The sequence below is a fragment of the Phacochoerus africanus genome, chromosome 4, assembly GCF_016906955.1.
Source record: "Phacochoerus africanus isolate WHEZ1 chromosome 4, ROS_Pafr_v1, whole genome shotgun sequence".
In the NCBI taxonomy this organism is placed as follows: domain Eukaryota; kingdom Metazoa; phylum Chordata; class Mammalia; order Artiodactyla; family Suidae; genus Phacochoerus; species Phacochoerus africanus.
The window spans coordinates 60,081,508-60,107,834 of record NC_062547.1 but is presented as its reverse complement, the minus strand read 5'-3'; the positions used below and the strand labels follow the sequence as shown (position 1 = coordinate 60,107,834).

Here is a 26,327-nt window from a genome sequence, read left to right as displayed (position 1 = left end):
ATCCAGTCATCTGTTGATGGACATTTGGGTTGTTTCCACATGAAAGTATTTCTAGATGTGGTTAATCTCTCCAGTCAGCTGACCTTAAGGAAAGGAAATTATTCTCAAGATTCTGGATGGGCCTTATCTAATCAGTTGAAGGCCTTAAGAGCAAAAACTGAGTTTCCTAAAGGGGAAATATGATCCTTCTCAAGACTGCAACATAGGAGTTCCCCTGTGACACAGCAGATTAAGGTTATGGCATTGTCACTGCAGTGGCTCAGGTTGCTGCTGTGGCACAGGTTCGATCCCTGGCCTGGGAAATTCCGTGTGCCACAGGTGCAGTTTAAAAAAAAAAAAAGAGAAGAAGAAGACTGCAACATTGAAACTCTTTGAGTTTCCAGTCTGCCAGACAGAGATTCCAGACTTACTAACCCCCACGATCATATGACCCAATTCCTTAAAACAAATCTCTTCATATTTATAATATACATATATCATGTTGATTCTGTTTCTCTCGAGAGCCCTCACTGATACAGGCCTGGCAGTGGGGGGAGACAAGGATTGCTTTTTAGAGATGGGATTCCCTTGACATGGAGGCAAGAACTCAGCCTACTTTGGCCTTTCCTGACTGGACACAGGCCAGGTTCTCAGCCTCAGATGCCACCCAAGACACCTGCAGGCCAAGGACATGCATGTGAGGCTTCGAGTTTCATGGTCCTGGGCAGAGGCTGCCCCCAACGTGCTGACCTAACCTGCCATCCTTCACCAAAATAAACTCAGAGCAGAGTGCTGCGAGATCAACCCCGCTCCAAAACCCCAAGACCTGATCTGGGTCACAGATCTGGGTGTTTCCAGCCCTATTGACAGGGCTGTCCTTGATACCAAAAGCCCTGAGGGGTGGACTACTTGGCCTCAAGGAAAATTTCATTTTGGAGGGACCCAGGATAGAGAAAGTGATCACAGCAGCTGACAATGAAAGGGTGGCTTCTTTTTCTTTTTCTTTCTTTTTTCTCTCTCTCTTTTTAAATTTATTTTTTATTTATTTATTTTTTTAATGGTTGCAGAATATGGAAGTTCCCAGGCTAGAGGTCGAATCGGAGCTGCAGCTACTGCCTACTCCACAGTCACGGCATTGCCAGATGCAGGCCTAAATGCAACCTACACTGGAGCTCATGACAACGCTGGGTCCTTTAACCCACTGAGCAAAGCCAGGGATTGAACCCACATCCTCATGGATACTAGTTGGTTTCTTATCCTGCTGAACCACAATGGGAACTCCAAAGGGTGCTTTCTACTCAGGGGGACCTCAGGCCCCTACAAGGTGATCTGTGGGATCCAGGAGCCTCTGTGTTACCCTTCACATGTGAGACAGTGGGGGCAGATTCCAGCACACATTCTGGATTTCAAAGCCTGTTATGTTGTTCACCTACCCAACCCAGGCGACTCTGTGACTGCAGATTAACAGGATTCAATATAACCATTAAACATTTTCTGTCAGTCCTCAGGATGTACCCAGGAGAAGTAAAAACATAAGTCCACACAAATATTTGGACGTATGTGTTTGCAGGAGCACTTTTCACAGCAGCCAAAAGATGGAAACAATCCGATGTCCATCAGTGGAAGAATGGATGAACAAAATGTGGTCCATCCACACAATGGAATATTATTCAGCCATCAAAAAATAAAGCACTGATACATACTACAATGTGGATGAACACTGAAGACAAGCTCAATGGAAGAAGCCAGACAAAAACGGCCATATGTAGCATGATCCTGTTTCTGTGATCTTATTTACGCAAATTTTTCATAACAGGCAAATCCATAGAGACAGAAAGTAGATTAGTGATTGCCAGGGGTGCTGGAAGGAGGAGTGTCGGTGACTGAAAGGAACACAGGGTTTATTTTGGTGGAGGCAAAACTGTTCTAAAATTGACCACAGTGGTGGTTGTACATATCTGTGAATATCCTAAAAACCATTGAACTATACACTTTAAATGGGTGCATTGAATGATATGTGAATTATTTCTCAATAAAGCTGTTTTTTAAAAAATGTTCCCCTAAAGCTTCATATTTAGTGAGTGCCCACTACATCCCAGGCACTGAGCCGGGTGCTAGAACAGAACCCAGAGTGGGAGACAGAGTCGTAAACAAATGACCATAGTGTCAGAGGATTCCTCTCTTACAGAGGAAAGATGTAGAATTCGTGTGGGTGTCTGTTGGGTTTTGACAGATGAATAGGAGTTTGCCAAATTAAAGTTGGAGGCTGAGGATGAATTCAACTTTATAAAGTCTAACAAACAGTATAAAATAAATATAACTTTAAAAATGAAAATGAGTGCATTGCTAATTGCCCTATGAACTGAAGGAGTATATATTTGGACACTTCACAATCCACCTAAACCATGTCTGGCTTATCCATATCATTTTCTTATTTTCTCTTTCTCTCTCTCTGTTTTTCTTTTTAGGGCCACATCTGTGGCATATGGAAGTTTCCAGGCTAGGTGTTGAATCATAGCTACAGCTGGGACCTAAGCCGAAGCTTGCAGCAATGCCAGGTACTTAACCCACTGAGCAAGACCAGGGATCAAACCGACATCCTCAGGGACACTATGTTGGGTTCTCTCTCTCTCTTTTTTTTTTTGTCTTTTTGTCTTTTTAGGGCCACACCCACGGCATATGGAGGTTCCCAGGCTAGGGGTCGAATAGGAGCTGTAGCCACTGGCTTATGCTACAGCCACAGCTACACCAGATCTGAGCTGCATCTGTGACCCACACCATGGCTCATGGCAACGCTGGATCCTCAACTCACTGAGTGAGGCCAGGGATCGAACCTGCAACCTCATGGTTCTTAGTCAGATTCTGCTGCACCACGCTGGGAACACCCAATATGTCAGGTTTTTAACCAGCTGAGCCTTGATGAGAAATCCCCATGTCAATTTCTGAGTGACATTGTTTATGTCCACAGCAAAGACAGTGCTGTATATAGCATGTCAGCCTCTTTGTTGATTAGGAGTATAGAGAAATGGGGAAATTCAGCTGCAGGCACTGCTGGTTGCTCTCTATGAGGATAAACAAAAGACAAAGGGCCAGGCCTGAGAGAGACCCTCCCTGGAGAGCCTGCCATTTCTCATCTAGGCTGGATTCTCTCTGGCCTCCCTTCTCCGATTGTGGCCAGAATGTGACTCTGGCAGGTGGCCACTAGAGCAAAGAGGAGGACATCCAAAAATAAATTGTGGCCCTGAATGGGTAAACAAGAAACTAGGGCGGAGAAGGGGGCTGGGGAGGGGCTGAAGGGAAGGAGAGAATTGTGACTTTCCTGGGAAGATGAATGCAGCCTTCAGAGGCTGGCCTCCCAGGGCTGGGCTGGCAGCCATGTGCTCAGCCTCTGCTACACCCTCAGCTGCTCCCAAGAACCTGACATCATCCTTGCTGGGTCCTGAACCTGACACCCCTGACACCCCTCCCAACATGGGCCCTAACAGCCCTCAGAAAAGTCCTTTCCTTGCACTTTTTTTTTTTTTTTTTTTTGCTTTTTAGGGCCGCATTTGTGGCCTATGGAACTTCCCAGGCTAGGGGTTGAATCAGAGCCGAAGCTGCCCTCTTATGCCACAGCCACAGCAATGCTGGATCCAACTACTCCACAGCTCATGGCAACAAAGGATCTTTAACAAACTCTGTGTGGCCAGGGATTGAACCAGCGTCCTCATGGATACTAGTTGTGTTTGTTACTGCTGAGTCACAATGGGAACTCTCTTTCCTTGCACCCTTAACCTGGATCTTGCTTTTTTTTTTTTTTTTTTGTCTTTTTCCAGGGCCGCACCCTTGGCATAAGGAAGTTCCCAGGCTAGGGGTCTAATTGGAGCTGTAGCTGCCCACCTACACCACAGCCACAGCAACGCCTGATCCTTAACCCACTGAGCAAGGCCAGGGATTGAACACGCAACCTCATGGTTCCTAGTCGGGTTCGTTAACCACTGAGCCACGACGGGGACTCCCTGTGGATCTTGGCCTTTGTAAACCCAGTGTAATCTTTGACTGTTCATTGAGAGCAAAATGCTCCCTCCTTATGACCCATTTTACAGAGGAGGAAACTGAGGCTCAGAGAAGGGGAGAGAGCAGGGAATGGGATTCAATGGTGAGAGGCCCCAGGGGACCTCCCCAAGCCTGATTGATGGTGATTTTGAAGCAGGAGGCTTCAGAAGGGTGGATGTACTTAGTCAAAATCAGCTGAGATCAGTACAGTTCAGGGTGAAGGCTTGGGCCGCAATCCTGGCTCTGCCCTGCAGCCTATATTCCTGCTCCTTCTGGGAACAACATCTTGGTGTGTATAGGGCTGACCCTCTCCCCTCTCAGCAAAGTCTCCCAGGCCCTGTCAATCAGTGTATTTCATTGGCCCTTTAACCATTGTAATTTGTTTGGAGAGAAGCATATATGCCCCAGGCTGGGTCAATAAAATGCAATCCTGCTGCTTCTACTATAGTATCAGAAAAAACAGATATTTTTTTCTTTTTTGGCCACCATATGGAATTCTCAAACTAGTATTCGCAGCTATGACCTATGTGGCAATGCAAGATGTTTAACCCACTGTTCCAGGCTGGGGATCAAACCTGCCCCCGAAACTGCATCCCGGAGTTCCAGAGACATTGATGCCATTGCGCCACTCCAAAAGCAGAACTCTTTTATGTTGCTTAAGTGTGTAATTCTCAGATCAGAGTTGCTGGCCATCATTTTACCTGCCCGGAAATGAGGCAGATGCAAGCACAACAGAGCCAAGGAATGGAGAAAGATGCTGCCCTGGTGAGGTTGGTTAAGCACCTTGATTCAGTTGAACCTGAAGCTATCATTTTCAATCCCATTAACCAATCAGTTCCCTTTTGGCTTTCTGCAGCCTAAAGAGTTCTCGCAGATACAGCACTTATAAGCAAGTGGTATAATAAGGGTTGTTAAACAATTTCTCTGGGCCTCATTTCCTCATCTGTATAATGGGTTGTGCCTGTCTATGTTGCAAAGGAAGTGCAGGATGAGAGCCCTGTTCTGTGCCTGGTGTTATAAAATAACCGGTTATCTAGGACACTCAACACTTGGTTCCTCCTGAATAGGATATGGAATGGTTTTTTTCTTTTTGGCTGCCCTGCAACCTATGGAGTTCTTGGGCCAGGGCTCAGATCAGAGCTACATTTGCAACCTAAACCTCACCAACAGCAACGGCAGATCCTTTAATCCACTATGCTAACCGGGGATCAAACCCGCATCCTGGCACTGCAGAGATGCCGCCAATTTCTTTGCACCACCGCAGGAACTTCTGGGAAGGTTTTTTTGAGGTTTGCAGTTTGAGACCAGCCATTCCTGCCCACTTCAACAATCCACCAAGAAATGCTGAAGGCCGGAGTTCCTGCAGTGGCACAATGGGATCAGTGGCGATTCTGGAGCACTGGGATGCAGTTCGATCCCCAGCTCCCTGGATCAGCACAGTGGGTTAAAGATCCAGTGTTTCAGCAGCTGTAGCAAAAGTCGAAACTGCAGCTCTGATGTGATCCTTGGCCTGGGAATTCCATATGCCTTGGGGTGGCCAAAAAAGAAGAAGAAGAAAAGACAAAAAATCCTGAAGGCCAGAAGGATGAGAGAGTGGACATCTCAGTCTGGGCTCTGGAGTCAGAGGTTCCAGGGTGGGCAGTGGCAGAGATGAGCCATTCCCAGCAAGGGCAGACTGGCTCCGGGTTCCCTGGAAGTGGGTTCCCCAGACGTGACTTCCCTTGGGCTCAGGGCTGGGGTAGAACCTGCTACGTTGTCTGCAGCCCTGTTTCAGATAACCTCCTGAGACTGAGGCTGTTCTGACACAGCCTTAGTGAGAGAGTACCACCGATGCACCAATGGACCTGACAGAAAAATCCTTCCTGGGGTTGTTTTGCCAAATGGCTGGCTGACCAGGAGACAGGGTGTTTGGCTCTGTGTCTCTTGGCCCACTTGGGGGCAGGAGTGGTGTGCACATTGGCCTGGAGGACATGACACCCTCTGCCCTGGCCTTTTGCCTCTGTGTCTGGCCCCTGGAGCAGAGTCTAAGACAGGGACTTGTGGACAAATGATTTTTTTAAAGAAAATCTCAGGAGGACCGGGAGGGAAGATGTGAAGCAGGTGGAGGGAGGAGAGTGCGTGTTGGTGGCATAGTGGTGAGCATAGCTGCCTTCCAGGTGGAGGGAGGAGAGAACAAATAAGAGTGTGCATCAAAAAAAAAAAAAAAAAAAAAGAAAGAAAGAAAGAAAGAAAGAAAGAAAGAAAGAAAAATAGTGTGCATCCAGCAGAGTCTCTGGAGGGCAACTTTGGCTCTATCCTTTGGCTGGGGGATCTGGAAACCCCTTATGCCATTGGTCAGGGCTACCCTGGGGGATGTCAACTCAAGGCATGTCTGGCCCCCTCTTGGTCATGCAGGCAAAGGGTGCTCCAGCAGCACAGAGGAGCCCCTATCAATCCCACAGGTACCTGGTGTTAAACAGAGAGAGGGATGAGAGGTGTGGATGGAGCAGCACAGTGCTTATTTCCATTCCTGCTCTTCCATGCTGCTCTTTCAAAAGTATATATTGGAGGGAGTTCTCTTGCGGTACAGGGGGTTAAGGATCCAACATTGTCACTACAGTGGCTTGGGTTGTTGCTGTGGCTTGGGGTTTGATCCCTGGTCCAGGAACTTCCACATGCTGGGCCAAAAAAAAAAAAAAAAAGGATATATTAGAGGAGTCAGAGTAAAAAGGCCAGAATTCCTGTTGTGGCTCAGTGATTAATAAACCTGACTGGTATCCTTGAGGACGTGTGTGTGATCCCTGGCCTTGCTCAGTGGGTTGAGGATCTGGTGTTGCCATGGTGTAGGTCGCAGACATAGCTCAGATCTTGTGTTGCTGTGGCTGTGGCGTAGTCCAGCAGCAGTAGCTCTGATTCGACCCTTAGCCTGGGACCTCCATATGCTGCTGGTGCAGCCCTAAAAGGACAATCAATCAGTCAATCAGTAAAATAAAATAAAAGGCCACATATCATATTTATATGAAATGCCCAGAATAGGTAAATTCATAGAGACAGAAAACAGATTAATGTTTGTCAGGGGCTGGGGAATAGGGAAGGGGGACTGATTCTAACAGGGATGGGGCTTCCTTTTGGAATGATGAAAATGTTCTTGAACTACGTAAAGGTGATGGTTGTACAACACTGTGAATGTTTAAATGCCATGCAATTAAACATTTTAAATAGGTAACATTTATGTTAAATAATTTTTACCACAATAAAAAAAAGTACAAACAGGGCTGTGCCCCTGCCATGCTCTGAAGCCTCCCATGATTCCTCATTGCCTTAGGACAAAATCTATACTTGTCTCTCACCCCAGAAACCCCTTACCCTTTTCTCTCTCCAGCCTCTCTTCCTCTCCCTCCTCTTTCTGAGCTGAGATCATGTGCACCTCAGGGCCTTTGCCTACCTTTCTCTATCCTGGCATCCTCTTAGTCATCCTTTAGGTCTCCAGTGAAATGTTACCTCCCAGACCAGGCCCCAGCATGGCACTTTTATTTGTACCTTGGATGTTTCCTTCAAATCACTGACTTGAGTTTGTAATTTCATTGTGGCTTTAGAGCTTGGCTGGAAAATTCCACCAGGAAGGAGCAGTTAAGTGTTTCTCAAATCTATAGTGAATGAATGAGTGAGTGGGTGAAAAAAAATGAATGAATGAGTGAATGAATGAGGAATGAATCAGTTAGAGGATGAGTGAGGGAATGAATGAGGGAATGCCTGAATGAGGGAATGAATAGGTAAATGAGGGAATGAGGAGTTCCTGTCGTGGCGCAGTGGTTAACGAATCCGACTAGGAACCATGAGGTTGCGGGTTCGGTCCCTGCCCTTGCTCAGTGGGTTAACGATCCGGCGTTGCCGTGAGCTGTGGTGTAGGTTGCAGACGCAGCTCGGCTCCCGCGTTGCTGTGGCTCTGGCGTAGGCCGGTGGCTACAGCTCCGATTCAACCCTTAGCCTGGGAACCTCCATATGCTGCGGGAGCAGCCCAAGAAATAGCAACAACAACAACAACAACAACAAAAAGACAAAAGACAAAAAAAAAAAAGAGGGAATGAATGAATGAAGAAATGAATGAGGGAGGGACTAAGGGAATGAGTGAGGGCATGAATGGGAGAATGAACCAGTGAGTGAGTGAGTGAACCAAAAGATAGATGGACAAAGGTTACAGAGAGACTGTCAGAGAGATGCTGGAGGGACATTCATGGCAGCCTATAAAAAGCTGGAGGAAGCAATGTTTAATCACCTATTTGACACGGGAAGAGACTTTCTAGATTCACATCTGGTGCTTTTTTCTCCTAAAACCACAGCTGCCTCTGAAACAAAGACCGACAATTGCCGCCAGCACAGGCTCCATCATTTTTACTTCCTTTGAACATTCATCAATGGGTTTTCTTTTCAAACTGCATAGGCATGCGCTCTCCCAGCTCCCAGGCACACACGGCTGGAGAAAGGAAGGGAAGATCTTCCGCCCCGCCTCCACCACTTTCCCATGACTCAGACAGTTTGGAGCAGACCCTTCTCTGTATGTGGGGGAATCTATCTACATTTTAGAAATTTTATACAAAAATCACATCACCCTTTGCAATTTCATCCTTTTGGATTCTACAAAAATCACATCATGCTTTGGAGTTTGTCCTCCGGGGTCTAAATTCTTTATGAAAATTTTCATCATATTTCACATCCAAAGTTCTCTCTCTCTCTTTCTTTCCTTTCTTTCTTTCTTCTTCTTTTTTTTTTTTTTTAGCACCGCACCTGCAGCATACGGAATTTCCCAGGCTGGGCTCAAATCAGAGCTACAGCTGCTGACCTACACCACAGCCACAGCAATGCCAGATCCGAGCCCCATCTTCGACCTACACCACAGCCCACAGCAACGCAGGATCCTTAACCCACTGAGGGAGGCCAAGGATCAAATCCACATCCTCATGGATACTAGTTGGGTTTGTTTCCGATGTGCCACAGTGGAAATTCCCGGAAGACCTCTTAATTTCTCTCTACCGTCCCTCTATTTGCTTTGTTCCCAGGATTCTGCCTCACATCTGTGGACATGGAGAATCATGCCCTGGGTTGACCACAGTGGGTTTGCCCCATGAGGGAGAGGATCGTGGCTTTTAAAGATGTTGGCCCAGATCAGTTAGCGAGTATGGAGCAAACCCATGGAAAACAGCTTGGCAGCTCCTCAAAAAAGTAAATGTAGAATTGTTATACGATCCAGTAATTCCACCCTTAGGTACAGATCCAAAAGAATTGAAAACAGATTTTCGAGCCAAAATTTATACATGTGTGTTCCGAGCAGCATTTTTCACCATTGCCAAAAGGTGGGAAACATACAAATGTCCACCAACAAATGAAGAGATGAACAAAATATGGCCCAGATATACAGTGGAATATTACTCAGCCATAAAAAGGAATGAAGCACTGACACTACTACATTGTGGATGAACCCTGAAAACATTAGGTTAAGTGAAGCCAGACACAAAGGACCACGCAGTGTATGATCAATTTCTATAAAATACTTAGAATGGACAAACCCATAGAGACAGAAAACAGATTAGAGATTATTAGGGCCTGGGGAAGGGGGTATGGGGAATGACTGCTAATGGATGCAGAGATTCCTTTTGGGGTGGTGGGAATGTACTGGAACTAGGTAGAGATAGGGCTTGCACAACACTGTGAACATATGAAATGTTACTGTTCACTTTAAAATGGTGAGTTTTATATTATGTGAATTTTACATCAACAAGAAACAAAAAAATTGGGGTGGTCCTCATGGACACCAGTAAGGAGGGAGGTGCTGTCCCTGCCAATGCAGGCAAGCACTGGGCATTAGCAATTCTAACATTTGTCTGGGCTTGTGGTCAGAGGGAATGCCTCTTCTCAGGTATTTATTAGCTGCTTGCATTGCTTTTCTCCAAATTCCTTGTTCACACAGACTTCTGGGCTGGTGCTCCAGGAGAGGACTAATATCTTTATTCCGCATATGAGGAAACTGAGGTTCCAAGGGATGAAGTGCATTTTCCAAGATCACTCATTGTGGTCCTTCCATCACATCACAGGGTTCAGATAAGGACTTGGGAACGTTATTTTTAGGAGGAGCAGGCCGACAGGAAGTCTCAATGACAGGCTCCCAGTGACATAGAACGGTGGAAAGAGTACAGTGAACATTTGTGAGCTTTGCAGCACACTGGCGCTGATTCTCAGAAGCTGGCATTAGATACTACTGTTCTTTCATTTTATAAATGCGGGAAATAAGGCTCAGAGAGGTGGATCACTCACCCCAGGTCACACAGCACAGGGAGGACATATTAGGACTGAGGATTCAAACCCTCGAGTTGTTTGCTCTGAGCTGCCCCTGGGCAAAAGCAAGTTATCAAGATATAGACACGGGAGTTCCCGTCGTGGCTCAGTGGTCAACAAATCCGACTAGGAACCATGAGGTTGCAGGTTCAATCCCTGGCCTTGCTCAGTGGGTTAAGGATCCGTCGTTGCGGTGAGCTGTGGTGTAGGTGGAAGACGCGGCTTGGCTGTGGCATTGCTGTGGCTGTGGTGTAGACCGGCAGCTGTAGCTCTGATTAGACCCCTAGCCTGGGAACATCCATATGCCATGGGAGTGGCCTCAGAAGAGACCAAAAAAAAAAGCTGAAAACTCACACCTCACACCTGGACCAGGATTTCCTGGAACTGGAATAAGTCCTCCCATAAGTCCAAATGGAGGAATCTTTGGAGAAAAATTAAGCAAAGAGAAAAGCTCAGCTAGTGAGATCCCCCTCCTGGGGTCTTAAAGGAAGCAGCTGGTAGCAGATTCATGGTGGAGCTACAATTCTTGAGTGTCGAAGTTCTCAGTACGGTGAGCATGGGCTTGGTGGGAAATAGAAATGGTGTGTGTGTGCATGTGGGTCTGTATATATGTGGCGTTGAGCCTACATGTGCACACGTCTGTCTTTGTGTGTGTGCATGCATGCATGTACATGCACACACGTGTGTGAATATACGAGGGTCTTCAAAACCAGATGAGACCAACTGGAAATCCTGGTGTCTAGTGTGAGTCTGGAGTCAGACTCCCAGGCCTAAGTTTCTCCACTGGGAAATGGGCCAGCTTCTGCTAGATGTGAGGGTTAGAGTGCAGTGAGGCTACTGACTATCAGAAGGAGATTTGTCACAGTATATAGTCTGGGAGACAGTTTCTTTTTTTCTTTTTGCCATTTCTTGGGCCGCTCCCACGGGCATATGGAGGTTCCCAGGTCAGGGGTCTAATCGGAGCTGTAGCTGCCAGCCTACGCCAGAGCCACAGCAACGTGGGATCCGAGCCGAGTCTGCGACCTACACCACAGCTCACGGCTACGCCGGATCATTAACCCACTGAGCAAGGCCAGGGATCGAACCCGCAACCTCATGGTTCCTAATCGGATTCATTAACCACTGTGCCATGGGAACTCCCTGGGAGACAGTTTCTGAAGGAGTCTCTCCAACACTTGATAATCCCAGAGTAGGAGCCAAAACTTGATGCCGGGGCTTAATTCTAGATCCCAATAATAAGTTTGAATGGTTGTTGCTTGCTGCAGCACAATGCCAGCTCTACCAAGATGGGGAAACTGAGGCTTGAACTGGCATGGAGGGGTTTGTTTGTTTGTTTGTTTGTTTGTTTTTTGTATTTCAGGGCTGCACTCATGGTATATGGAGTTTCCCAGCTGAATCAGAGCTACAGCTGCATGGCCACAGCAGCACAGGATCTGAGTTGCATCTGCAACCTACACCACAGCTCACGGCAATGCCGGATCCTTAAACCCACTGAGCGAGGCCAGGGATCAAACCCGCATCCTCATGGATCCTATTCTGGTTCGTTAACCACGGAGCCATGAACGGAACTCCAGGCATGGAGATTTTGAAGAGCTCATTGTGAAACCTTCCCCTTTCTGGGCCTCAGTTTCCCCATCTGTAAAATAGAATGGGTCAGCCAGCAGAGTTGTCCACCTGGGCTGGAGTTTGGCCCCAGCCCCAGCAATAACTGTCACACTTACTCCCTTCCTACCGTCCCCATGCCACAAACACATGGGAGTTTGACAATTTACCTGTCTCCTAAGGGCTGGTCCCTAGGTTTCAGCACCTCCTCAGTAGAAAGGGGGCAGTTTGGGTGTATGACCCCCGCCTTGGGCTGGCCGGGGCAAGATGAGCAGGACACACTGTAAACGGGGTTGGGGATCCTCATGGATAATGCCTGCTTCAGAGGTGGGGAAACGGAGGCCCAGGAGGAGGGGCTGTGGATCAGTAACAAAACCAGTTCCTCTAAACCTTCTCTAGGAGAGGTACCATGTATAACCCTGCAAATCAGCTACCCCATTTCACTGGAGGAATCCAAGGCAGAGTCCCACTACCTGATGTGACAGCCCCCCTACCCCCACCCATTGGCCCTTCTCCAGCCCTTATGATGCTCCTTGGATGGGTGTTATGCACTCATTGGATAGAAGGGGAAGTCAAGGCCTGGAGGAGCAGGGTCCCCTGCCCAGGCCAAAGGCCCCTCTGGGAACAAGGTCATCTGCTATGGCTTTGTCAGCTCTAGAATGGTCAGGTTTTTTTGGGGGGGAGGTGACAGGGTTAAAGTAGGGGAGCCTGGGGGAAGTAGAGGGGGAAGGGGCAGCCAGATCCATGTCCTAAATAGAGTGCAGGAACACAATCCAAAGGGATCAGGGCCATGGTCTCATTTGCGGTGGAGTACTTCCTGGGTCCAAGCTCCAGCACACACTGGTGAGATAGCCATGGCTGGGTCAACTGGTATGCCTCCAGGGTTGCTCCCAAAGTCAGAAGGTACAGGAAAGCTGTGGAGGGAGGCAGAGAGGTGGGGAGACCCCAGGGAGGATCCCTTGGTCTCAGAAACACCATGTCTAAGGCTTTATCCATAAAGGTGTTCTACAATGTTGGGGCCATTGTTTGGCCAACAATGAATATGGCTATGGGTGGGGAGATAAATGACTGTCCATTACATAGATATACTTACATTTTTTTTTTGAAAAAATTTTTAGTAATAAAAAGCAACAAGCAGGATAAAATGTGCATCAAAGTACAATTTGCATTTTTTAAAAAGGGTTCTATCTAAAATATGCCCATATGTATATATATCAACTACACATAAGGGATCTGAGACCTGGGTGCTGTGGGTTGTGGAAAATTATTTTCCCATAGAACATACTTCTGTTAATTTTTGACCTTACTCAGGCATTACTTATTCACAAACAGTACTTGAAAATTTTACTCACGTGGACAGACTGTCAAGACCTCCAACCACATGAGGAAGTGAGTCTCCAGGCAGCATGCATGGTATGCCTTTGTCTTTTTTTTTTTTTTTTGCCTTTTCTAGGGCCACTTCCCACGGCATATGGAGGTTCCCAGGCCAGGGATCCAATCGGAACTGTAGCCGCTGGCCTATGCCACAGCCACAGCCACAGCCATTCAGGATCCAAGCTGCGTCTGCAACCTACACCACAGCTCATGGCAATGCCGGATCCTCAACCCACTGAGCAAGGCCAGGGATCGAACCTGCAACCTCATGGTTCCTAGTTGGATTCATTAACCACTGCACCACGACGGGAACTCCAATGTCTTTTACGATTTATTTTTTTGTTATTTTTACATGGGAATGGGAAGGAGGGGAAACTTCTGCGCTCTGCTCTGTATTTATCTGGCTTTTGTATTTTTAAAATACATAGCTGTGGCATAGGCTGATGGCCACAGCTCTGATTCGATCCCTAGCCTGAGAACATGTGCCGAGGATCAAAAAAGACAAAAAAAAAAAATCTTTTACAAAGAAAGTGTACTGCTGTTGCTTGAACATGCGTGTTTGCGTGTATTATGCACACACGTTACACAGGTCTGTGTATAGGCACAGCAAAGGCCTGCTTTAACACTGGAGATGAGTTTTGCCGGCAGAACTCTTGTCTCTTGAGGTCCTGGGGAATCCAGGCTTCCAGGGTGAGGGGAGGCTAGGGGGAGAAAGGGACAGGCCCTCAAGGCTGAAAATGGCATGTCAATTTTCATGGCTGAAAATGGGTTCCAATTAACTCTAAATGACAAGGCAGCAGAGGAAATTTTACCTTCTGAACTGGAAGAAATCCTTCCCAGGTTGCAGAGGGGAAACTGAGGCCTGAGGTGAAGAGACCTGCCTGAGGTCAAGGCCTGATGGTGTCCTAGTCTGGAGAACTTCACTCCCTGTGTACTGGTCTAAATGACCTTCCCCAGACTTGAGCAATGATAGAGAGGAGATGGGAAGAGGGTCTTTCAAGAGGGAGGTAGAGATGGGTTCAACACCAGCTTCAACATCTTGTAGGTTCTGAGTGACTTTCTCAGGGAGTGGCACTGAGGCCCATGGGCAGACACCCACTTCAAGGGCTCTCTTGAAGATGATGGCAAATGTGTGAGATTCTTGGTACTGTATTCACAATAGCTCCCATCTTGATCATATGGGTCCCTGTCACTCCTGAGTGTCTTTTGTCACTCCTAAGTATCCTCTGGGACACAGTGAGAAGGGAGGGTCAGGGATTCAACACTAGCTTCCTGTCAACAAAGCCCCCAAAGCCTCCTAGGCTCCTTGCTTCCCTGGGCTTACCACCATGGGGCTCTTGCCCATTGTGCCATGCTCAGGTGGAGGCCCCTGAAGTCCTGTACGTGCCAGGCTTGCCTGTGTGCTCTTTACCCTCCCTCCTCACTGGAAGGACCAAGGGGCTGCTGATGGAAGACTCAGACACAGGCCAGACAACATATGGGAACAGCATGGAGCTCTGAAGAGGTTCCATAGGCCAGCTCCTCAGTCAGGGAAAAGCCCAGGTGGGCCTTGGTCAACTCTAGCAGCTGGAACCAGGACCCTGAGATTAAGAAAGGCCATGAGGTGGGCAGGTGAATTGTGGGCAGCTCAGATAAAGCTCCCATGTCCAGACAGCCTCTCAAAGGCAGACTCCTGTACTTAGTAACAATCTGCCTGCAACACACAGAACAGGGTACACCCACCCACTGTGCTTGGCCCTGATCCTACCTGCTCTCTGGCACCCTCTGGGCTTTCCTGGTGACTTATCAGACCCCCAGCTGTGGCAAGCCAGGCAGAGAGGCCCTGGCAGGCAGAGGGCATGCCTGGGAGGCAGCTGTTTACGATCTGGTTCTATGTAGGTCCTACAACATCTACCACTCATTCCATTACCGGTCTGATTTAATTTTTTCTTTTTAGGGCCGTACCTGCACATGTAATTCTAGGCTAGAGGTTGAATTACATCTGCAGCTGCCGGCCTACACCATACCACAGCAACACCAGATCCAAGCTGGATCTGAGACCTATGCTGCAGCTTGCAGCAATGCTGGATCCTTAACCCACTGAGCAAGGCCAGGGATTAAACCCGCATCCTCACAGACACTATCTCTGGTTCTTAACCCACTGAGCCACAATTCGAACTCCTGACCAGTCTGATTTAAAAACACATCAATGGTGGAGTTCCCGTCGTGGTGCAGGGGTTAACGAATCCAACTAGGAACCATGAGGTTGAGGGTTCGATCCCTGGCCTTGCTCAGTGGGTTAAGGATCCAGCGTTGCTATGAGCTGTGGTGTAGGTTGCAGACGCGGCTCGGATCCCACGTTGCTGTGGCTCTGGTGTAGGCCGGTGGCTCTTATTAGACCCCTAGCCTAGGAATCTCCATATGCCAAGGGAATGGCCCAAGAAAAGGCAAAAAGACAAAAAATAAAAAATAAAAAAATTAAAAAACATCAATGGAGACCATGGAAAGTTGGGTTTCCTCTACATTTATTTCAACTGCTAAGTGATTAACAACATTCACAACTTCTTAGATTAAAAAAAAAAAAAAGAAAAAACCCCCAAAACTTCCATTTTATAACATCACAAATGTCTTCTAGGTTTTACCAAGGACCAAAAATGCTAAAATTCTTTATATGATTTCCAGTGATGGAAACAAGGCAGAGACAGTAAGCACCCAAAGTGGCGAGTTAGCACTTTCCGGATGCCTGTTGTCCTCATGGAAGAGACCCTGGAACTAGACAGAAAAGATACTGTGACTTTGACAAGGCTATGCAACTGCACATCGCGCTCACTCACACGCACACTCCCTGCAGAGTGGCCTTTGCCGGAGAGAGCAAGGGTGGGCACAGATGGCCAGCGTGCTGGTCCCTGGCCAACAGCTGGCACAAAGATGCACCATCACACTCCACCCCAGCTCCCACGCTTTCACTGTCTCAATGCCATCTCTGTAGAAGCATCACCTGAGTGCTTACAGGACTTTCCAGGCTCAGTGAGTAGGTGTTCCCTTTGATGTTTGCCAAAGGCTCATAGTGTCAGCTCAAACAGGACACCCCAGGAGGAGGGGTGGCCGGAGGGTGTGGGAACTGGGAATTCCTCAAGTATTTTACTTATAAATTAAAGCAGAGAAAGCCAAGAATGAGCATACTAAGACAAAGTGAATATGATGATCAGAGCTATGAAAGAAAGAGCCAGAACCCACGCTAGGGGATGCAAGCCTTGCTCAGGGCCAAGAGGTGCTCTATGAAAGGCCTGGGCTCTATGAGAGGCCCTGTTTTCAGAGTTCTATCACTTTGCCTGACCTACAGCAAACATGGAAGCCTGCTGGAAGGATCAGAAAAGAAGGTAAACTCCTATAGCTGATGTTTCCCCAAGCCACACCTCCCCAGCAGACTGTTTCAATTCTGCTGAGGCACCTCTAGCATGTCCAGGGCTATCAGGATCTGTCAGTTGCCAAAGCAACAAAAGTGACCAGAAGCAAGCAGAGACCTGGGGACTACACCTGACAGGAAGAAAGGTGGCAACAGGTGGGTATGTGAGATGCTGGCTCAGGCCTATGATGCTGTCTATGCTGGTAAATGTGGACCAGACAGGCAAGATGGATCCAGAAGAGCCTGGGATTACAGCCCAGGAGATCTGCGACTTTGAGAAAGCAAGGATTTCCTAACAGCCAATAAAAGTGGCTGTCAGGGTAACTCACTGCTGTGTCCCCCAAGCTTGTAGTATCAGCAAGATTCCAAGTTTTCCAGATTTTAGCATATATTTAAAACTTCAACACTACTGCTTTATGAGGAAGGGCTGAGAGGTCCCCACAGCCTGCAAATTTCACATGTAGTTGCAAGAAGCAGAGGACGAGAAGCTGGAAGGGGTGGCAATCACATGCCTTGAAATAGCAAACAGCTGCAGAGCCCACCCCAAGAGGATCCTTTCTGCTCTGTACAAAGGCCCTAATAAAACAATTCTTTACACTGCCACACATGCAGAAAACAAAAGTCTTGAAGAGTTTACACCTCCCACCCCTTTGTAGGAGAGATCCATATGTGGTTTAAAAAAACAAAAAACAAAAAACAAAAATCTGTAGTTTGCTTTGTGGATTCTAAAGAGAGACAAGTAAATTTGGGGAAAGTTTCATCAGTGTAATGATTACTCCCCACTGAATACACTGCTGAAATTTCATTAAGTCTTTTGGGATGCATTTAAGAGATGAAATTCCGTAACTAACACATTCATTGAATCAAGTATCTCCACTTGTTCAAAGAGCTTCAGCACTCCGACAGGTTGTGGTACCAGAGCAGACTTATTACTGATTTATATTCCTTATCTAAATTTGAGAAGATATGATCTGTGATTGTTTCAGCATTGAGTTTGCTGACTGATCACTTTTCAAGAGCAACATATCCTGGGACAGGAAAATTGACAGGACTTGGTTCCTGAGCACTTAAAGAGCACCCCCATCTTCTGAGGGAACCAGCGGAGACCTGGAGAAGACTTGCTGCCAAAAGCATTTGGAAGAGGGGGAAAGGCAAAAGCAGACTGGAAATGGTGCGTTCTTTTTTTTTAAGAAACAGAAAAGCCAGCAGGTGGAACCTCTGCACCAGAAACTGCAGAGATGTTTGTTTTCATGTACACACCAAACCTACTTGGGCACTGGTTCCAGGGCAGATCCGGGACAGAGGTGGCGTTTTAAGAGTAATTGCTGCTTCAAGCCTTATCTTTCTCACCAATGGTTCTCATCTATTCAGGGAGAGAATGATTTTGTTCAAAACTGAGTAGGAAATTACACGTGGGCAGGGCAACTAAAATGAGAGGAGAAAGATGAGGGTATAGGCCAAAGGGCCTTTGGAAGGAAAAGGATCTGAAGACCCTCAGAAAGGGATGAGGCAGAGTGGCAACCTCTGCACCGCCAGCTTCCAGGTCACCCTTACACATGCAAGACACAAGGCCACTCCTGTGGCGGCTTGTTTCCACAAGGTGGCCACGTGCAGTTGCACCTGGGAGCCTGAGTTGAGGCCCCACGGGGGGCTGCATGGGACGGTGCTTGGTGAGCACAGGGCTTGCTCCTTCAGCCAGACCTGGAAGGTGAGAGGTGGGACACATCCGCATCCAAACACTCCTTCTGTTTTCCTCACAGAATTTTCTGGGGGTTTGTGTGTGGGGTGGGGGCAGGTGGTACTTTGGTGTTTGGTTTTTGAGAAGTGGGGCACACCAACTTTTTTGGAGGAAGCTTCTCTGTGTACCAGGATGCCAGTTTAGGCAGAATGCCCCACACACTAGCTCACAAACATACCTATTTGTTGGCCCGTTTGTGTCTGTACATTTGCATCATCCTCTGACGGAACACGTCAAATGTGTCTTCTTTGTGCTCCTGCCCGTCGGCACCCAACCCCTCCCCTTCCGAGGCAGTTCCCCTAAGGAGCAAAATGGAGAGTTAGCCACATCTGAGCCCAGGGCCTGGCCAACAGGAGGTCGAAAACAGCCCAAGCCATCAGAATGGGACAGAGGTATGGGGGACACACAACAGTGACAACAAGATAAAGGGAAAGTAAAGACACAATTCACAATGGGGAACAAGGGATACTCACCTGTGCGGGTGTGTGGTCCTTCTGAGGAGCATGCTCAGAAGCTAGCCCCTGACTATAGCAGCAAACCTCCCCAGCAGGTGCTAAGCTCGGTTTTAACTGAAATGCTTGCTGGATGTTAACGGGGCTTAAACTCTGGGCTGTGCTCTATCCTGGCTAGTCTGCCTAAGGGCTTCTGGAAAACGGAAGTGGTTCTTAGCAATAACTACCCAGAATTACCACTTAGCTTTTATGACAATAATGAATGTGGCCAAATGCCAGGGATCGATCATGTCTATGCACGTGTAGCAAGGAGCTGTGCAAACACCCGCATATGTCAATGACCTGCTTTAAGCCATGTTCAACATGAGGGAAACCAAAACCCAGGCTGCAGGTCAAAGGACTTTAGGACCAGAATCCCACAGAAAGCCTCATCTCCCCAGGCACAGCTGCCATGCCCACTCCCGGCCCCTGGCGCCTGCCGCGTACACGCTGACGGGCTCCCTGATGCCCTTCCCACAGGAGCCCAGGCCGTGGCCCTCCTTCCAGCCCATCTTCTGCAGCATCTGGAACCCGAGGTTCTTGTCAGTCAGCTTCTGCTGGGCGAAATCCAAGTCCTTGGGTTTCTGAAGAGAGAGAAGAGTGTGGCACATGGGGTGCAGCAAAGCTCTAGGATCGAGGGTCTGCTCAGGACATAATCCAGCACTAACACCTCTTGAGCCTTCTTGACTCCCCAGATGTTCAAGGTCAAGCTGTGGTTGGCAAACTCCCTGGATGGGTTGAGACTTCTAAAGGCTAGAGGTCACCAGCTGGAGGTGCCCCTGCAGAACCAAGCCAGGCCAGCCTCTCCGGCTTTGATGTGATTACTCCTGTTGCAGTATTAAGACTGTGAATTAAACTTTGTGAGGGGATGGCGGGTCCTGGGATCAAAGGGTCAGTAGGCAGAGCCCAGAGTGGAGACTTGGATAAAGAGGGTGGCCCTGTGATGATGAGAGGGCATATCCCAGGCTGAGGGGAACAGGGCACAGGCCTTGAGGCAGGAAGGGCCCTGGGGTGCGGGCGTCAGAGGGAGGCAAGGCTTAGGTAGGAGGGAGATAGACAGGCAGTTGAGAGAGGCTCAGGATTCACATGCAAAGATTAGATGGCCAGGCTAAGCCTGAAACAGCTGCCATCTCACCAGGCTGTGCCTTCACCCAGGACATGAGATGGGTATGGGTGCTGGCTCAGCTTAAAACCCAGCACACCTGTTAGGAACACAAGCTTTGGTCACAGGAAGGTCCTTGCTCCCAGTTGTAGCTGGGGTCACAGTGACACTCCATCTGGCCATTGAGACCAATGCAATGTACTCAGAACAGGTCTGAGCCACCACGTGGGCTTTCCTCACCATTGGACATCAGCAGAGACCTCACCTGGTTCCCAGCTAACCTCCTTGAACTCTAAAGACGTGACGTCCCCACATGTACCCCTGGTGACCTTGCCCAGCCTTAGCTGCCCCAACATGTGTCAACCCAGCTGTAGGGAGTGCACCCCTGTCTCCTTCCAATGTCCTGCCCCCCCATAGGTGCTCTCCATTTCAGTCAATGGCAGCTCCATTCTCTTAACTGCCCAGACAGACAACCCTAGAGTCACCTTGAGCTCCTGGCTTTCTCTGTTCCACATCCAATCCATCAGCAAGCCCTGCCAATTCCACCTTCACCCCTCCTGATGCCCCCACTCTACCTACACCCCCCCAGGCTGCTCTCACCCAACCCCTGCTCATCTAAACCCCCACCCTTGGGGCCTATTCTAGGGAAATGGCCGCAGTGCTGACATCCATCTGCAGGCCCTACGTGACTTGGGTCACCTCCCCACCCCTATCACTCCACTCCAAGCACAAAGGGCTCCCTGTTCTCCTGGGGCTTCTCCTAGGCCTCCCTGGTTAAAGAGTACCGCCCCCAACCCAAATTATTCCCCGTCTTTCTTTGACCTGTTCCTCTGCACCGACAGCAAACCCCATGACCTGGTCCTGCACATTTTTGTCCCTGCCAGCCCTGTTCACTGTTGTCTCTAGGTGAGCTGGGCATATAGGAGGTGCTGACCAGCTAAAGAACACACACACACACACACACACACACACACACACACACACACACACTCAGATTACTAGCCAAATGTGCACTCTTTTAATCACAATTCTAGTTCACTATATCTGAACTTCTCAATGGCTGAGACATTATCTTGTTCATCTCTTCAATCCGTTGCACATATTAGGCCTCGTCCAACAGTTAAATAGACTAATTACTCCCTCCTGTGCTTTGGGCAAAGCAGAATAGTGTTTTGTTTGGGGTGGTGCCCAAAACATGTAGAAGTTCCTGGGCCAGGGATCCAACCTGCGCCACAGCAGCGACCCAAGCTGCCGCAGTGACAATGCCAGATCCTCAACCTGCTGCACCACAAGAGACCTCCCAGAACAGTTTTAAGAAGTCCCCAAAGAGAAAAGGCTATGTGTTGTGCCTTGTATGTTGACACTTGGCCTGAAGCATGACTATAGCTTAGTCACAGGCCACAGTGTCCTTCGAAACTCTGGAAAACTCTGACTATGTCACATGTGAGGATTCACAGCCATACTCACCTTCTTCTTGGACACGGGACGACCCCGAGGCCTGTCATATGCAATTCGAACTGGTTCGTGAACTGGAAGACAAAAAAAAAATGTATATATACAAATTTCTGTGCTTCCCCCAAATTATTCAGAGAGAGGATGAGGGTGCTGCCGTTTTGGGTAACAGCCCCTCTACCAAAAGAAGGTGGCTAGGAGCTGTACCATAGAGGTAGAACACACAGGTTCAACTGAGGGCTGCCTCACTGTGAGAGAGGCTACCCAAGCGTGACTCTGTTTATGATGAAGGACCTGACATGTGGTTCATTTTCCATGACCAAAGCACTACACTTTGCTTCAGCAAATGAACCATTGCCCACAGTGCCCTCCTTGTGTCTCTGTGACTGTTTCAGATAAAGAACTAAAGTCCACACAGAACTTTCTGGTAAAAACAACCAAGCTTCTCATATAGAGCACTAAATGATGTTATTATAATTGTTATTATTGTATTTGACAAAGGGGAGATCAGTGGGTCTGATACTGTTTCATCAACTACCCAAATAACTGAGAGCTTCTAAAATAGAAAGAACTCCACTTTTCCTATATGAAAGCCTTATTAACAAGCATTCTGATGTGCTATCACCCTCTGTGATCATTCTGAAGGACATAAGAGTTTGGTAGAACAGTTAGCAATCTATTGCAATGTCAAGGTTTCCAAACATGAACCACAAGAACTGTTTCCTTAGCAGAAAAAGCTATACTGACAACAGTGAGTATGAACGTCATGGTCTTAGCAAAATAGAATTCAGTTTCTGTACACACAGTGGAACACTGTTTACCAAAATCGCCTCACATGCAAGTATTGGAGTATCAGCCGCATGCAAGAAACATATCCAAGGCTTGGGTGGGTGCACAAACATGGGTGGAGAGCAGGCAGCCCAACAAAAGGCAGCACATGATGTGATTCACCTGACAGTCTAAAAAGGCAAAACCCCAAGGCCAGAAGATGGTGGATGGCTGCCAGGGCCAGGTAGGAGAGGAGACCACAGAGACACAGAGATATTTCTGCGACAGGCTCTGGCTTGGCCATACTGGGTGATTCATGTCTATACACTTTTGCCAAAACTCCTTGAACTGTCCACTTGAAAAGGGTGCACTTTATTGCTAATAAACTGTACCTCAAGAACCTTGACTCTCTCCATAGGCCAGCAGGAGATGGACTTCCACAGCCATAGCAGGCAAAGCATGGAGAGCAAAGGTCCAACTAACTACTGCCCAATACTGGCCCCGTTCCATGTCCTCCCGCCTCATTGTCACTAAGCAGGTATCACTACCGTAGGGGCTTTGCAAGGGCTCAGAAAGCTGGGCACCCCAAAATATCAGGCAGGAAACAGCTGAGATGACCCAGGCCCATTCCTTCCACAGCCAGGACTCCCCTGCAAGAGTCTGAGTAGTAATGGAAAAAAACAAGCAGCATGTGGGGTGCCAGAAACCAAACACAGCATCTCCTTAGAGTGCCAACTTTAGACCAACTGGAAACATCAGTTTCTCAAGAACATTTTGGATTGTGTGAAAAACCAGTAGGACTATTTTAGGTTAAAAAAGCAAGACCAAAGAACCCCATGTTGTGTTGGTCCTGGGGAGAGATTCTGGGAAGTAACATCCAGGTTAGCCAGAGTAATCACAGGCGGAAAGGGTGACAAGGGCCATAGCTGGTCATCTTGCAGCTAAACTTGGGCTGAGGGCCAATAAATTCTTCAAAACAGTCAGGCAATGTTTCCACAACTTTCCATGGCCCACACCAAGCACCATGACTCTTCCTCAGGTATTAAACAGAAGACTGTGCTGGGGGCACTGTTTTGTGGGCTAGGCACTCACCTTTGGGCTCCTCGATGAGACATAGCCTCTTGGGAGCAGGAATCATGCCAACCTTCAATGACTTGCTGCTGACCCTCTTCCGGGGGAAGCAGGCCCCTGAGGAGGCCTGTGACAGGGCAGGTGTACCAACTGAGCCGTCCTCGGCCACCTCACTCAGGAGACCATCAGCGGGGGAGTTGCCCTCAGAGCCCTCAGACTTGATGGACTCTCCTGCCAGTCTGGAGGCCCCTCCTGGAGTGGGGGCCTCCTCATCTCCCTCCTCATCTTCCTCCTCTTCCTCGTCCTCCTCGTCTTCCTCAGGTATCACTTCTGGGCTCTCTAGCTCCGCTTCATGCTGAGGGGGCTCATCCTCAAACTCTCCTTCCCCTTCCATGGGCTCCAGAGGGCTCTCCTGAGAATCGGCACTCTCGCTGGCACGTAGGTTCAGTGGAGATGATGTAAAGCAAATAGATGGGCACAGTTCAAATACTTTCTTTCGATAGAATTTGAAAGCTGAACTATTTTGGTCATGTAGAAACCTGGGATAAAGATGAAATACACTGGTAACCAGAAGGTTCTCTAAACATTCCAATTTGCTGAAACTGTCCAAACAGACCTGAAAAAGCTGGAGGTGGGACAAAAATGCAAATTCATGACCTCTTTCTACCAGCTACGGTTGATGGTCTGCTTTGCCATGAGATACAAAGTTAAGGAGAATTAGTAATTTAACAAAGGAGCCAGAACATAAGAGGCCTAACTGCTCTTAAGAGGAGGGAGTTGGAGAAACAAGGTACGCAGGTACAACAAGGGAACATGCCAGAACAAGCTCTAACGCTGCAGGAGATCTGACCTGGGCCTTACCTCATCTCTTTCTAATTACATCACCGGTCACTCTGGGTCTGCATGTGCTCACTGTGACTCTTTGGTTCCTCCCTCCCTCTAGCTATGAGATAAAGGAAGGTGTGTCACCCGCAGCACTTCCTGCCTCATGTCTTGCAGCAAAGTTGCGTGAATGTGGTGGCAATAAGGCATCTCTGCACCTTGGAGGCAATGGTCCAAGCCACAGCTTAGAGCTGCAGCTGGTGTAAGAAACTAAAAACACACAAAATACACTCGGGCCAAAGGAATGACAGCCCTTGTTCTTGGATAAGCCTACTCCGCCTCATAATAATGTCAATTCTCTTCTACTTAACATATTAATGTACAAAAGTATCCCAGTAAAGGCACCATTTTTTTTTTTCTGGAACTGAACATGATTCTTAAGTTCATATAGAAACATAAACATCCAAGAATATCTAGGAAACACCTCAACAAGATCACCAAGGGGTTCAGCTCCATCAGCTATTAAAACGCATGCGAAGCCTGTATAGTAAAAACAGTATGGTACTGGTCTATGGACAGACAGACCAAGAAAGGCCAGAAACACAGTATCTGACAGAGGTGGCCTCTCAAACCTCAGTAAAAAAAAAAACATCTTTTCAACTGAATGGTGTTGGGACAACTAGGCACCTTTTTAAAAAAATATTTAAATTGGAATTATGCAATACTCTCTGCTCCTGAATAATCAACCCCACGAATATGAGAGATCTAAATGTAAAAATCAAGCCACACAAGTTGTAGAAGAAAATACATAATGCCTTTGGGTGTGGGGAGGTTCTTTCTAACTACAACTGAGTATGCAGGTGAAATAATAGAAAAAAAAAAAAAACAAGAAATTTGACTACATAAAACATTCCTGAGAGTTCCCTTGTGGCAGAGTGGGTTAAGGGTCCAGTGTTGTCAATGCATCCATCAGCTGGGGTTGCTGCTGTGGTGCAGGTTCAGTCCCTGACCTGGGAACTTCCATATGCAATGGGCACAACCAAAAAAACAATTTAAGAATTTTTTTTTTAAATTTCTGTATTGCAGAACATAACATAAGCAAGTGAAAGATAAATATCCCACTAAGAAAGAAATAAACAGGTACAATTATATTACCCCTAAAAGCTTTTAGATACTGAGAAAGAATAAATCAAAAAAAGTCCAATCAAGAAAAGGGCATGGAGGAGTTCCCGTCATGGCTCAGTGGCTAACGAATCCGACTAATAACCATGAGGTTGCGGGTTCAATCCCTGACCTTGATCAGTGGGTTAAGGATCTGGCGTTGCTGTGAGCTGTGGTATAGGTTGCAGACGAGGCTCGGATCCCACATTGCTGTGGCTGTGGCTGTGGCATAGGCTGGCAGCTACAGATCCGATTTGACCCATAGCCTGGGAACCTCCATGTGCTGCGGGAGCGGCCCAAGAAAATGGCAAAAAGACGAAAAAAAAGAAAAAAGAAAAAGAAAAGGGCAAAGATTAAGAACTTCTCCCCTCGAAAAGACACTGCTAGAATGAGAAAATAAGTCACAGACTGTGAGAAAATATCAACAAATTACACGTCTGATAAAGGACTTGTATTAAGAATATACAATGAACTCTCAAAATTCATTAATAAGTAAATAAACAACAATGAAAAAATGGGCCAACGATCCAAACACTAAAGAAAGACACAAGCATGTGCAAAAATGCTCAGCACCATTTCTCCTCAGAGAAACACAAATGAGAACACAGTGCAACACCCCTCCCCAACATTCCCCAACACTAACATGAAGAAGACTGACACTATCAAGTGCTGGTAAGGATGGGAGGAACCAGAACTCTCTTCCAAGATGCTGGAAATGCAAAACAGTGCTGCCACCTGGAAAGACAGTTTGGCAGTTTCTTCAAAAGTTAAACATGGACCCACCATGTGAGGCCTCCCTGCCTCAGTATTTTACTAAAGAGAAGTAGAAAGACCTTGTACACAATTGCTCTTAGTAGCTTTATCTGTAATTGTCCCAGACCAGAAACATCTCACTGCCATCAACAGCTGAATGGGTAAATAACTGTGGTCCAGTCATACACTGCAATACACTCTCAGTAGTAAAGAGGAATGAACTATGGATACACATAACATGGCTGAATCCAAATAATTATCTGGAGTAAAAAGCCAGAGAAGGAG

General features: G+C 47.5%; 1 protein-coding gene across 8 annotated transcripts in view; it reads right to left on the bottom strand.

The window, feature by feature from the left end:
- Nucleotides 1–15,786: 15,786 nt before the first annotated feature.
- The window catches only part of SUGP2 (SURP and G-patch domain containing 2), a 35,609-nt gene continuing 25,068 nt past the window's right edge, over nt 15,787–26,327 (bottom strand). For 5 of the 8 annotated variants that reach the window (XR_007134420.1, XR_007134419.1, XR_007134421.1 and 2 more), the window contains 6 exons: nt 23,328–23,845; nt 21,483–21,544; nt 19,361–19,497; nt 18,601–18,721; nt 17,954–18,047; nt 15,787–16,050 (listed from right to left, as the gene is read on the bottom strand). Coding sequence is in view for 2 of the 8 variants with exons in the window: in XM_047776473.1 (XP_047632429.1) it covers nt 18,601–18,721; nt 19,361–19,497; nt 21,483–21,544; nt 23,328–23,845 (838 nt within the window). In the remaining 6 variants the exon portion in view is untranslated. Of the gene's footprint in view, nt 18,048–18,600; nt 18,722–18,895; nt 19,498–21,482; nt 21,545–23,327; nt 23,846–26,327 lie in introns of those variants that run through there. The other 3 variants (XM_047776473.1, XM_047776472.1, XR_007134423.1) reach the window with 3 other exon arrangements.